Genomic DNA, 13,808 nt, shown 5'->3' on the forward strand with positions numbered 1-13,808 from the left:
ATGGTGAATATATTGCAGTTATCTAAGTAGAATATAACATAGAACATCTCCAGACCAAGATTATAATATATACAGCGCGGGAGGGCAGCTACGGTAGGATATTATTTGGCGTTCCAAAAACGTAAATTACATTACACTACACATTACGCTGTAAAACTTTTTTTACTGCCCATGGTGAGTACACAATTTACGTCTTCACCTTGCCAGAGAAGTGGGTTTTACCATACGCATAGCGGGCGGTAAAACTCACATTATGGCCAGGTGTGGCGTAATAGTACATTATGTCTTAAGGGCGGTTAATAAGAAATTACGAACGAGAGTATTAGAAGCTCAAAGTCAAAGACTGAGGACTAGGTCGATGTTCATATTATAGTACCGCCGTGCGACTTACAATGTTTCATCACATTTGCGAGTAAAATGTATATGTGTAAAAAAAATATTATTGTTACAAAAATTGCCGATACCGCTGGTGCAGTTCTTGCAGCGCCAGCTACCAGCCGCCCTCCGCCTCCCGCAGCATGTGCCTGACATGCGTGCACGAGGTCCTCCTGCTAGTCGTGCAGAACCTGCGCGCGCAGCATAGTTTACGCGCAACAACTCATAACGCCAAAAAAGGCCCTTAGGTTTTATTAAGGACTGCAACCAAGTTAGCTGCAGCTTACGACACTGTTTACGAGCAAGTGTGATGAAATAGTATATGTACAACAAAAGCATAAAACGAGCAATTTTACCCGAGACGTTCATATAGCCACCCGAGCCACGGCGAGGGTGGATAGAAACGTCGAGGGGAAAATGGGCTCAATGCTAGAGTTTTACACTCTGCTTTTCACTTCGCTTGCGAAGAATGAAATAGCAATAGTAAAATAAATGTTCACTTATTTTGTACCTTTTATTTTCATGCTTTACTATATTAGTTTATTGATTTATTTTCATCGATTTGATTGATTTTTAGGTGTAAAAAATAAAAAATATGTAGAAACTCTTTTGTTTGTGGTTTCACACCTTGATTGCCTTGACCTTAGACGAAGATTCTACTTTATGCACTAGAGCATAAAAGTTATTGTATGTTGCCTAGATGCAGCATGAACACGCACTTTACGAGCATGAGAAGTGAAATAGTCGATTGTACAACAAGAGCATAAACGAGCCATTTTACGCGTTTACGATTTAAGACGTTCGTTCCGGTACGGCGAGGGTGGATAGACACGTCGAGGGAAAAATGGTTTAATGCTCGAGTTTTACACTGCTTTTTACTTCGATTAATTCGAGGAAATAGCAACAGTGGAAACAATGGTTCACTTACTATGTTTCTTTTATTTTTCATGAATTACTATATACATAATTCTATTTTTATTTTATTGATTTATTTTGATTGATTTGGTTAATTTTTAGTTTTATATAAAAATAAAAAAGTTAAAAACTTCTGTTTGTGGCTGTTGACACCTGATTAGCTTGGTCTTAGACAAAGATTTTTTTATGCACTAGAGCATAAAAAGTCATTTTATGTCGCTTAATCTCAGCATAAAAACGAACTTTACGAGCATGAGAGTGAAAAAGTATAATATCTATAGACTACAACATCAACTTGATTGGACACATTGAAGATTGGGTGTATGAATAAATAAAAAAAGTCATACAATATTGTTTTTTGTTTAATTACATACACAGTATGAAAATTCGCTCTTATTTTTAGAACTCTCTCGTATCGGTAACTTTCTAGGTAGACGCGGATCTATAATTTCAGGTAGTATGCTTCCATGTAAAATTTTCTCATTTATTTAATATCTCTCCCAGAATCCTGTATCCTTTTCGATTTTTTTCGAATAATATGCCTTTTGGAGTCCACACACGAAGATACAGTATCTTTTTTTTGTATATTTAACTGACCTTGTACTGATAAAAGTAGTTGTGATTGCTTCAGTTTTATTTTCTGAGGATCACTTTCGTCCAACACACAGAAATATTTTTTTCTTTAAAATAGCTTCTGTTGGCGTCATATTTGCCGCCGAGCTGGGCATTTGATCTCCACAATTGTTTCTTCGTCTATGACTCCGTCGGGACTCGCGCAATACTGTTCCTCGAGATGTATAACCCACAAGGTGATACTTGCACTCCTAGTGCAGCTTCAGTCTCTTTTAAAGCGATGGGCTCATTCTCATTGCCGTATCTAGTAGCATCGTACCTTTAAAATTGCTATATAAGAGTGTTTTTATAATATTTTACACGACGTGGCAGCTCTCTCTTAATATTTGACCAAACACTGACGCAGTAAGGCGTATTTTTCGTTGTTTGATCCATTCAGGTTCGTTGCCTGCCCACGGTATCTTTTTGGATATTTTCAAGTTCTATTTTACTTTTTGAAAAGTCTGCTAAGAGTGCTTGTTTTCTTTTTTCGTAGTGCTCAACTTCCATATCTGGTTCTTTTTCGATATCACCGTATGTTCATCGGGTCCTGCGATACGTTTTCTTCGTTTTGATTTTTTGTCTTGGCTTGATTTTTTTTCGCCTTTTCTGCCTGCCTCTTCTCATACTTCTGCGTGTAAGTCCCCAGTTCTTCATTTTGTTAATACTTTACTCATGGTTGCTACAAGACTCCCGGTGTTTCTTTTTGTAGCAGCTGCGTAGCAACGGGACTCATAAGATCCACGAAGGAGTAATTTATTCGTTTGCCTCCTATAAATTTTGCGATTAGTGCATAAACTGCTCAACAATATGTTTGTTTGCCCCATAAGGAGACTTTCGGCATTGTTTAAATAGGATTATAGCGGTGTATATGTCATACCACAAGCCACAATCTTTCATTTGGCCTATGAAGTTTTCTTCGCCTGGTTCGGGCCATTACAAAAATATGTTTGCAGTTGGCATGCTCACCAAAAACGTGGCAAGGCCCGTTTCGTAGGTCTTTTTTAATTCATTTACTTTCTCAGTAAAAGTTTTCCTTCCATTTTCGAAGAAAGTCTATTGCTCCTTTAATTGCCTTTCGTAGTCGCAATATGTTATCATTTAGGCATTTCCTCATGATAATAGGGACAGGTCCTTGTTTATTTCAGTTTTTTTTGTCAAATTTCTCATTTAGTGCAATAATTTCGTAATAAATGATTACTGCATTCTATTTGTGTATATAGCAGTGGAGTGGCCATATGGCAATGCTTCGTTTAAAGCACTCATGACACTGCTATCGCCATCACCAATAGTTTTGTGTATTTCAAGCCATGCATATTTATGCTGCATTTAAAACCTTCTACTACACCGTCGGCTTCCATTGCTGTGGAGCTACCAGACCAGTTTTAAACATTTATGTTCTTGACCTCAATCTTTTTATTACTTGCAACAGCGCATACAGAGCAATAAGAATTCCGTATTCCTAAAAGAGAACCTTTTTAGTTTCATACCCATAATGCACGCTACCCCGGATAATGAATTATAATTGCTGGTACGATATGATCTTTTTCCCCACGATGCGTCCGCTACTACTGTGATGTAGGGAACGCCATCAGCGTCTACGTTTCCTTTTTCAATTGCCATTTGTTTTTCTTCGAGTCCTGCCTCAACATGCTCTTCAAAGAGATATCTTTTAAAACATCCCCAAGCAACAAATTCTCTTTCCCAAATGTTTTCTCCGCTATACATGGCATATCTAAATGAGCGCAAAGCTCATCTAATTGGGAAAAGCCACTACCCGAACATACGACTGCTTGAACAACATTTTTATTATTTTAGACTCTAGTTTTTCATTATTAAATGCTTCTTTTTTGCCACACATTTTGCATTTGAAAGAAAAGTTGACTGGAATCCGATTCTCGACTCCTTCACAAAATCCATATCTTTAAAGCTGCAATTAAATGGACTATGATCCACAGCCTTCATTTGTTCAAATAAATATTGAACATTGAAAATCGTCGACCTGTCATTTTACGTACGACTTCCTCATTGCTATCATGATCAAGTTCAATTTGTAATGATGGTGTCGAGGACGGAGTACTCGGACTCAAATTTCTGAAAGGAAAAAAAAGTTACGTTATATTTATACCATGCAAGGTTAAATCAGAGTATACGGTGAAATAAAATATTTGATACTGCATTATGAGGCGTACACTACTACAGAAAACTTCTAACGCCGGTGACGCTATGCAAAAAATACGTTTCGATTTTCGGTGCCATATTGTGCGCGCGACTACATTTTTAATACAAGCTTTTTGCTGACTGTACTTGCATTTTCATCCAAACTACTTTTCCGTACCAAATGTGGAAGAAGTGGGTCAAATTCAACTCGCAAGATTTTACCTGCACATACATTCATAGGTACATACATTGCAACTATTGCAAGGTAAAAGCTTGTAAAAATAATAATAAAAACACCAACCTGCTAAAATTTTGAAATTGAGGCGGAGGATCGGTATTGTTATCACTATCAGACTGCTCACTGGCATGCTCTCCGGTGCCAAGCGTACTGCACATGTGAAAAATACATACATGGTGAAATGACGTCAGTCGCCATTAGTCAAAGTAATAACAGAGACTACCAGAGGTAATACTTCGTTCGTAATACCTTACTTATCGCCCTTAATGAACAATGGGATATTATAGTGCTATGACCTGTATAAGTGAAATAACAGAAGTGCGGTGTACATCGATCAAGATAATAAACTGAAATCATCTTTAATAGCCGTGTCAATATAGGTACGAGTAGGTACTAGTCTCAGTGCAGTTGCAGTCAAGAGCGAAAATAAAACTACAAGTGAAAAACGTAAGTAGCTGTGAAATAAGTTTTTGGTAAAAAAAAAAATCTGTTCAAGCTTTTTTTTTTGCTGACTGTACTTTTTGTCGACTTTACTAGCATTGTTACCCTACATCATACGAAATTTCAAGTCGATGCCATTAACCGTTGAAGAATTCCGTCCTGCGGAGACGATCCTGGCCGGACTACCAGGATGTCAGCTACCAGATTATTGTATTGTCACGCAATTCACATAAGTATACCAAATTTCAAGTCAATTCGACCACTGAAACTGAGTCAAATTCAACTCGCAGGATTTGAGCCTCACATACATACATACGAGTACATAGGTACATACATTGCAAGTTAAATAAAAGATTGTAAACTAGTAAAAATAATAATAAAAACACTAACCTGCTTAAATTTAGAGGTTGAGGTGGAGGATCGGTATTTTATCACTATCAGACTGCTCACTGGCATGCTCTCCGGTGCCAAGCGTACTGCACATGTGAAAAATACATACATGGTGAAATGACGTCAGTCGCCATTAGTCAAAGTAATAACAGAGACTACCAGAGGTAATACTTCGTTCGTAATACCTTACTTACCGCCCTAATACACAATGTGCTATTACAGTGCTATGACCTGTATAAGTGAAATAACAAGTTGTGTGGTGTACCTACGTCGTACAAAAATAAAATAAAGGTACGAGTACGAAAATTCATTTTAATACAAGCTTTTTTGCTGACTGTACTTTTGTCGACTTTACTAGCATTGTTACCCAAACTACATTTATTTTGTACCTATACCAAAAACAAGTCGATAACATTGTAACAGTTGAAGAGTTCCGTCCTTCGGAGACGATTCTGGCCGGACTACCAGGATGTCAGTACCAGATTATTGTATTGTCACGCAATTTACATAATTATGCAAAATTTCAAGTCAATCCGACTGCTAGAAGTTGGTCGAATGCAAGATTTGATTACAGACAAATATCGGGACAGGTGAAACTAAATAAAAGCTTGTAATAGAGGACAAGGAAGAAAATCTTACGCTACTGTCCTAGTTATAACTTACCTATTAGGATTAATGTTTTCTTTTTTATGACGAGCCGGTCCTTTTTTTTCCTACGAGCCGATAACCATAATCTTGTCTTCGATGATCTTTTCACTTCTTGGAAACAAGAACATTAATAATTATTTTTTATGGGAGCGCCATAGTTCGCATAGGTACTCTTTTCTCTTTTCTAGTAAAACCATAATTATTTTTGTCCAAATCATCGTTTGTCAGTATGCGAGCCGATATATGGACCATTTTTTATAAGTACTTGGTAATATTGACTAAAATGCATCTAGGTAGGTACTTACCCTGTTTATCCATTTTTGTACATAAAAATGCAAAGTCCATATAAGAAAGCCAAGGTCGTCGAACAGTATGTGCACACACACCACCAGTATCACCAAGAAATATCAAATCCGTTATCAGTCCAAGTCGTAAGTAGTTAGATCGCGTTTATGATACGAAGAGAATTCACCAAAATAATATTACGTAACTCTCGCGCACAGCTGACGAGTCACTACTAACGAGCGACGCACGCACACGCAGGGCCAGCGTAAACCAAGGACAAAGGGCGGCGCGTACCGCCCTCCCCGTACCGTTCCCCCGCGCTAGAGTGATTCGCTGCAGATTCGCATAAAAAATGTATAGTTTTTTTACTGATTTTCGTAGTTTCGTTCTCATTTGAAAACCACAAAATCATTTCGGAAAAATGCTTTTTCTTATGAAACTACATAGTTTAGTCGATGCCGGAAATAGGTTTTGACTTCAATCTGAACTATATTTTGGCCGTAGTATTTAACCGAACTGCACAGGGTTTTTGGCTCTTAAAATGCAAACTTGTACTCGTTCTATTTTCTTTGTAATACCATTTCAAGAGTCATAAACTAATTTCAGGCCTAGATATGCCTTATCTCATTGTATTTACAAAAATCATGATGATGCTACTTGTTATTTAAAATAAGGACGTAACTACGATTTGTATGGAGAATCAAGCTTGCTGCGGACTCTTAACAGATTTAATTACTTACAATAAAAAAATAGCCCTGTTTAAAAAGTTTCAACTTGTACCTTTCCTGCCATACAATATTTATACTGTAGTCAGGAAATTAACTGCATGGTAGGTACAGTCAAGTGCAAAGATATTGATATGGTCAAAGTACAAAAACATGTATACCCTCCTAATTCCTGAAATTTTTTTAACAAATTTAGTGCTTAAGACCTAGACATGGTTGCCCTGCTTTTTATTTTGATATTATTTCTAAATTCTTAGAATTCTTTATTCAATTAACAATTTGTACTTTATAAAGTCGTTATTCTTAGTGTTAATTGGTCCTTTAAAGTACGCGAGGACTCAGGCCAGGAGGATACACGACTTTATGCACTTAACATCATATTCAACTGTGCTTAACACTAAGGTGGTAGTTTTTTTTTGACATTCATAAGTGCTTGTTATAGCCTAAATTTAATAAAGATATTTTGACTTTGACTTTTGCACTTGACTGGACAAGAGAAAAGTGAATAATCACCATCAGATGTTTAAATTTTGTCATAGGTATAGTAAAGTGAAAAAAGTTTTTCCATGTCTTTGTGGCATTGACATAAGATTGATTATTACTTGGCCTGTGTAAAAACTTTTTTCACTTTATCTACACATAATCTCTGATGTATAAGAAACATCAGAGATTACGATGTGATGATATAAAAAATCATAAAATGTAATATACATTTTGACTTTTGACTATTAATTTTGACTTTGTGATCGTCCAGGTTTTCTTCCCATGATGGGGCTACCTCCCATCTGGCGTATGAGTCCTCTTAAGCCCTTAGCCTCACGGATTCCGCTGTCCAGGTGTTCTGAAGGTACAGCACAGAAGTCATCAACAAGGGGCAGGGGCCCACTGAGGCGCTCTGAGTACTGTGCAAGTCGGGACTGATGGCCGCTGGGTGATGACCGCTCTATGGGTTGTTGTTGGGTCTGTAAAGTTTTTAATAAAAATTGGATATATCAGTGCAGCGGTTCTTAACCTTTTGGGCTGGCGACCCAAAGTGTAAATATAAATTGTAGTCCACGACCCTAAAACACTGCAAAAATTAACATCAAAGAAATTTTTTGCAAGGCTTTTATCAGAGAATCCCTGCGACCAGAGGTTAAGAAACGCTGTATTAGTGGTTTATTACAATTACAGGGAGATAATTGACAGTTACGGTTTATTTTATATTTTGATTTTTGTATTTTGTTTTTTTTCTTTTGTATAATGAAGTTTAAATACATACATAGATATTTTTAAACCCTGACACAAAAAGAGGGGTGTTATAAGTTTGACACCAATGTCTGTCTACGCATTATAGGCCTCAAATGGATGGACCGATTACAATATGTTTTAGTTTTACACGAAAGCAAGTTTTCTTGCAGTGGTTCTTTTAGCTGTTTGATAAAAATCAGTTCAGCTAGTTTTAAGACAGAATTTTGAAATGACAATGTCCCCTGGCATTGCTTTACAACTTTTGTAAGTTAGTTAGGTTATTAACTTTGTGGTCTCGCTAATAATAATGAAATTAAAGTGTCCTGACCTGCATGAACAGATTTTGTATTTTGTAGCCAATATTGTCTTCAATGCTGCGCATCCACTGCATCAAAATCGGAGTGTATGCAAGCACAGTACGGATTTGTTGCCATGTATAGATTTCTATGGTGCAGATATTCCGATCCAGTGCACACAGTACCATAGAAATCTATACAAAGCAACAAATCTGTCCGCTCTGTAAGGCTTGATTTCGATGCAGTGGATTGACTCAAAACCTCATTAGCATTAAATAAGTTTCAGTACTAAAACAGCTACTATAAAAAGTATGTGAAATCCCAAAACTAGTTTTTTATTTATTATTATTTTATAACCTTCCCTCTCAGCGCAGCAAGCTCATCCTGCAGCCTTTTGACCATGGATGCGTCACTCTCATAACTGGTCAGGGTTGGCTGTGGCATGCACTGGAACACAGTGGCCAGTAAATTGTGCAGTGATACCAGCACGGAGTCTTGCCATGCTCGGGTGAAGAATAGGCTGAATGTTGGGTTCTCTTCTGGCTTTTGGATATAAGGAAGCACTGGAAATAGAGAAGAGTTTGATGATGCAACTTTTCAGCAAGAATCATATTCAATAAAACACTCCATTTATTTTATTTTATATGAATTTATTTGCGCCTTTTGCAGATGCCAATGGTCACAAGATTTTTAGGAACATGCAACATCAGGAAACATAACCTGAATATGATTTCAAAACGGATTGTATGAAGGCACTCACTAAACCAATCCCTCCATTCATTTTGCCCTTGTAATTCTGGAAGCATCTTGGCAAAGAACTCTGTGACCCTCTCATTCTTCACTCCGCCTGTTCCTTGTGCGGCCGTAATTAAGTACAGCTTGTATAAGCTGTACTCCAACTTTTTTACAGCTGAAACAGTAGAATTCATGCCATATCTACGATATGTGCATTACATTTCCACAGCAACAATGTTTATTGAGTCGTGACCCACAGAGCATTCAATACAAAGAAGAAACCTTACCTGGCTGAACATGAATCTCTAGTTTTGAAAATACTAAGCTGTCGAGATGCGACCAGTACTCCTTGAAGCCGTTAAGATCAGAAACATTTATGTAATGCAGTATTTGATCTACAATTTTATCTACCCTAAAACCTTTGTCTTTATCGGCTTTCAAATCGGTGTCGAACACTTTTACAGTTGTTGTGAATCCTCTATACAGCAGGTACTCTCTTACTAATTCATCAACAAACTGTACGTGAGCCATTTTGTTCAAATTTTATGATAGTAATTAATAATATTAATATTTTGTTTTCAAACTACGAATAATAGAAAGCAAGCAATCGAATCGAAATCAATGACGTTTTCTTTCTGTAAGTTGCCATCCCTGTCCACAGACTACTAAAAAAAAAAATACTCTTACACTTGGTTCACATACTGTTCTTGTTGGTCGACTGCCTTTTAACCTTTTAACCTTTACTATGTAGTACATTAATGTAAATTAAATTGTTTTGAAATTGTTACACATTGTAAAAACTTTTAACTGGACTATGCAACAACTAAAACACAATTCGATTAATATCACTTCTCGCTGAAGTTTCGTTTTCTATTTTTTTTTAATTTTTAATCTCAAGAGAAACAGAGAACGCAGTTTAACTTACCAACATACACAAACAATTAAATAAATACCATCGAATCGAACGAAATGTCAATCGTGCGAAAAAAAGGCGGGAACCTTGGAGAGGGAAAGGCGCGAATTTCCAAAAGAAATATTTATAATTATTAATAATTCTGTATATATTGTTATTTTTAGGTGTAAATATCTGTACATACTTACGGATAAGTGTGTAAATATTACATAAGCTATAATGGGACGGGAGAAATCTAAAAAACGGAAAAAAAAAGAAGGTGCTGAAGACAGAGGGTCCTCCGCCGAGGACTCCGATTATGAAAACGATGCAGATAAGTACAGGCCGTACAAGGTAACAAATTATTCTCGTAAATATCCAGAAAATTCACAGAGGCGAGACTTCGTTGTGTTCCTCACACACCAATGCGCCGACAAGCCGTTTTCGGATGGCGATAAAGTAAACTTGTCCCAGGCCATAAGAAAATACGCCATATCGGGAGTGCTACATCTGAGGCCTATGAATAAATATAAAGTGGCTATAACATTCGATTTGTCAAACAATGCCAACACGTTTTTAGGTCACAATAAATTCCTAGACGAATTGGGGCTTAACGCCTCAATCCCCGCAGCAGACACAGAAGTTACTGGAGTTGTAAAATCTGTCCCAGTTGGTTTATCGAATAAAAATATATTCGCAATGATCGGCAGCTCACGAAACGTCATCCAGGTGCGGCGATTCATGCGCAGGGTGAGGGCAGATGGGGGCGAGGTCGCGTATATTCCCACGCAGACTGTCGCAGTAACGTTTGCCTCTACCCAGCTGCCTGAGTACGTGTACCTGGACTCATGGAGACACGAGGTGACGCAATATGTCCCTCCAGTTAAGCAATGCTTAAAGTGCCAACAGTTTGGACATATTGCTAAATTTTGCAAAAATAATGAGGTTTGTTCTATCTGTTCCGAAAATCACAATTATAAGGCCTGTGGCGCCGACAAACAAAATCCAGTTTGCGCCAACTGCAAGGGTAAACATATTGCAATTTCCGCGTCTTGTCCTATTAAAAAAAACAAAATAGAAGAAAACAAAATCAAATCCCGAACTGCAGCCTATGCCGATCTATTTAATGAAAAGTCTTTCCCCCAACTAGCTGCTAGGACAGCTGAAACCTACTTAGAGAATATGCTTAAATCTCAATCATTTTTAAATATGATCACGCAAGTGATCATAAAGCTAGTAGCTAATAAAAACGAATCGCCTATAAATACAGAAACAATACGTGCAGCGTTCCAAGGTACGATAAGAGGGAACGCTCAATCTAAAGCATAATGAACGCCCTCAAAATCGTACATTGGAACGCTCAGAGTATACTCCACAATAGGCACGAATTTACAAACTTTTTATATCAAGAATATATAGATATTGCGATCATTTGCGAAACCTGGTTAAAGCCTCATCTGAGGCTAAAGGTCCCTGGGTTTAACATAGAGCGCAATGATTGTGGTAACAAACATAATGGTGTATGTATTCTGATACATAATAGTATTGCATATAACAAAATTAACACATTTTTTGATGACTCTCTTCAAAATATTTGTATACAAATATCTGTTAATAGTAAACAAATTAGTATAGTAAGCTTTTATAGCCCTACAAATTGCAACCCAGTTTTTGAAAAAACAAAATTTGAAAATTTCATTAAATCTATACCCGAACCCATGATAATCGCAGGAGACTTTAATGCTCATCACACGTCTTGGGGTTGTTGTTCTACTTCATCACGTGGTCGTACTGTGTTAGATGTTGTTGATGATAATTTTCTGGTACTTTTAAATGATGGTACACCCACTACTGTGGGCTCTATGACTTGGCGTCCTAATGCGTTGGATCTAGCCATAGTTTCTCCATCGTTGGCTCCTCTTTGTACTTGGTCAGTCCACGACGATCCTCTGGGTAGTTATCATCTACCTGGAATAATCAATTTGGTTCTAAATAACAATGTAAATAATTTTGTAAATAATAACGTAAATGGAGTACATTTGCCCACTCACCCCAATTTTAAAATGGTGAATTGGCAAATGTATGCCGAGAAGGTGGAGTGTAAGTTAAATAACTTTCAGTTCGACTCTTACACGCCTCTTGAGGCCTACAATTTGTTCACGAATATCCTAATGTGTGCTGTCACAGAGTCCATACCGAATCATAAAGGTCCCAGTCCCATGACAAATAGTCCTAATCGTTTTTGTACTGTTAGAAAAATCTAAGAAAAAATCTAATCTTCCATGGTGGAATGATAAATGTTCCACAGCTGTTCAAAACTCCAAACAGGCGTACATCAATTTTAAACAAAATTTTACTTTAGAAAATTACCTAGAATTTAAGAAACTCCAAGCTAAGAAAAAACTTGTTATTAAAACAGAAAGACAAAATTCTTGGGCTGATCTTTGCACTTCTTTTAATCGGTTTACTCCATTGTCAGTAATTTGGCGCTTCATGCGCAAATTCAATAAAACTTATGTTCCTCGACACTCTAATAGTAATCATGAATGGATTCTAGATTTCTTGCAAAAATATACTCCTGATAGTGTGGAAAATGTAAGTAGTTTGTCTCTTGAATCCCCTTCCAGCCCGCACAATGATTATATCATAAACTTATTTACCCTTGAAGAATTGAAATCTGCAATATATTCACGCAGGGATACTTCGTTTGGTTTAGATGGAATTCCATATATGATGTTCAAGAAACTGCCAGAGAGTTGTCTGATTATTTTACTAAATATTTACAATGCACTTTGGACAAAAAACGACATACCACCTGAATGGACAACTGATTGCATCATTCCTATATTAAAATCTGACAAACCTAGGTTTAATCCAGACTCTTATCGTCCTATAACATTGACATCATGCGCAGGAAAAGTCTTTGAACAATTACTTAAGCAGCGTCTTGAATATTATGTAGAACATAATGGATTGCTTCCAAACAATCAGTATGGTTTTCGTAGAGGTCGTTCAGCACGTGAAAGCATATCTTTGTTTCATTTAGATATACTGAAAAGCATCAAAAATAACAACAAACTTATTTCAGTGTTTTTTGATATTACTGGTGCTTTTAACAATGTAAATATTGATATTTTATGTACAGAACTGTTAAATATATGTATTCCACTTAAAGTTGTACAGTGGATTCAAAAATTTCTATCTTGTAGAAAAGTGTTTGTGAAGTATGATGGTGAATTGTTTGGTCCTCGACTATCTTCCATAGGAGTTTGTCAGGGTGGAATTTTATCCCCTCTGATCTTCATTCTGTATATACGTCGCTTAAATTTGGTAATGGGTCCTAATATCAAAAATTTACAATTTGCCGATGACCTTGTTGTATATTTATCTGGAAATAATTCTAACACAATAATAAATAACTTAAACTTAGCATTAACAAAACTCCATAATTACCTCTCTTATTTAAATCTCGCAGTTAATCCATCTAAGTCTAAAGTTGTCGTTTTTGGTCTAAAATCTAAAGCTACTTTGCCCTCTTTATTGTATAATAATACACCTCTGCCAATAGTCACAGATACCAAGTTTTTGGGTGTCATATTTTGTCACAATTTATCCTGGAAAAAATATGCTGAGCATTTAGAAGTCAAAGCCAATAAAGCTTTTAATATCCTTAAGTCATTGCGTGGTACAAAATGGGGGGCTGACCCCAAAATATTACTTATGCTTTATAAATCTTTAGTTCGCAGTCATTTTGAATATGGGTTTATGTGTTTTGCTTCAGACCATAAAATTATAGAGAGTTTAGAAAAAATTCAAAATAAGTGCATGCGCGTTGTGACTGGAGCATTTAAAACCACTCCTATTGT

At 36.7% G+C, this 13,808-nt stretch overlaps 2 protein-coding genes across 2 annotated transcripts; one reads left to right on the top strand and one right to left on the bottom strand.

Moving 5' to 3' along the window:
- Positions 1-7,026: 7,026 nt before the first annotated feature.
- Positions 7,027-9,696, bottom strand: LOC141430210 (WD repeat-containing protein 91-like). The gene is made up of 4 exons (XM_074090810.1): positions 9,338-9,696; positions 9,076-9,225; positions 8,673-8,878; positions 7,027-7,751 (listed from the first exon to the last, which is right to left on the bottom strand). The coding sequence occupies exons 1-4, from the start codon at positions 9,579-9,581 to the stop codon at positions 7,518-7,520; spliced, it is 834 nt and encodes a 277-aa protein (XP_073946911.1). The 5' UTR covers positions 9,582-9,696; the 3' UTR covers positions 7,027-7,517.
- A 429-nt stretch (positions 9,697-10,125) lies between these two features.
- On the top strand, positions 10,126-11,275 carry LOC141430209 (uncharacterized). Its single transcript, XM_074090809.1, has one exon. The coding sequence runs from the start codon at positions 10,183-10,185 to the stop codon at positions 11,269-11,271; it is 1,089 nt and encodes a 362-aa protein (XP_073946910.1). The 5' UTR covers positions 10,126-10,182; the 3' UTR covers positions 11,272-11,275.
- The last annotated feature ends 2,533 nt before the right edge of the window (positions 11,276-13,808 follow it).

This window comes from Choristoneura fumiferana, chromosome 8 (assembly GCF_025370935.1).
Source record: "Choristoneura fumiferana chromosome 8, NRCan_CFum_1, whole genome shotgun sequence".
Lineage (NCBI taxonomy): Eukaryota > Metazoa > Arthropoda > Insecta > Lepidoptera > Tortricidae > Choristoneura > Choristoneura fumiferana.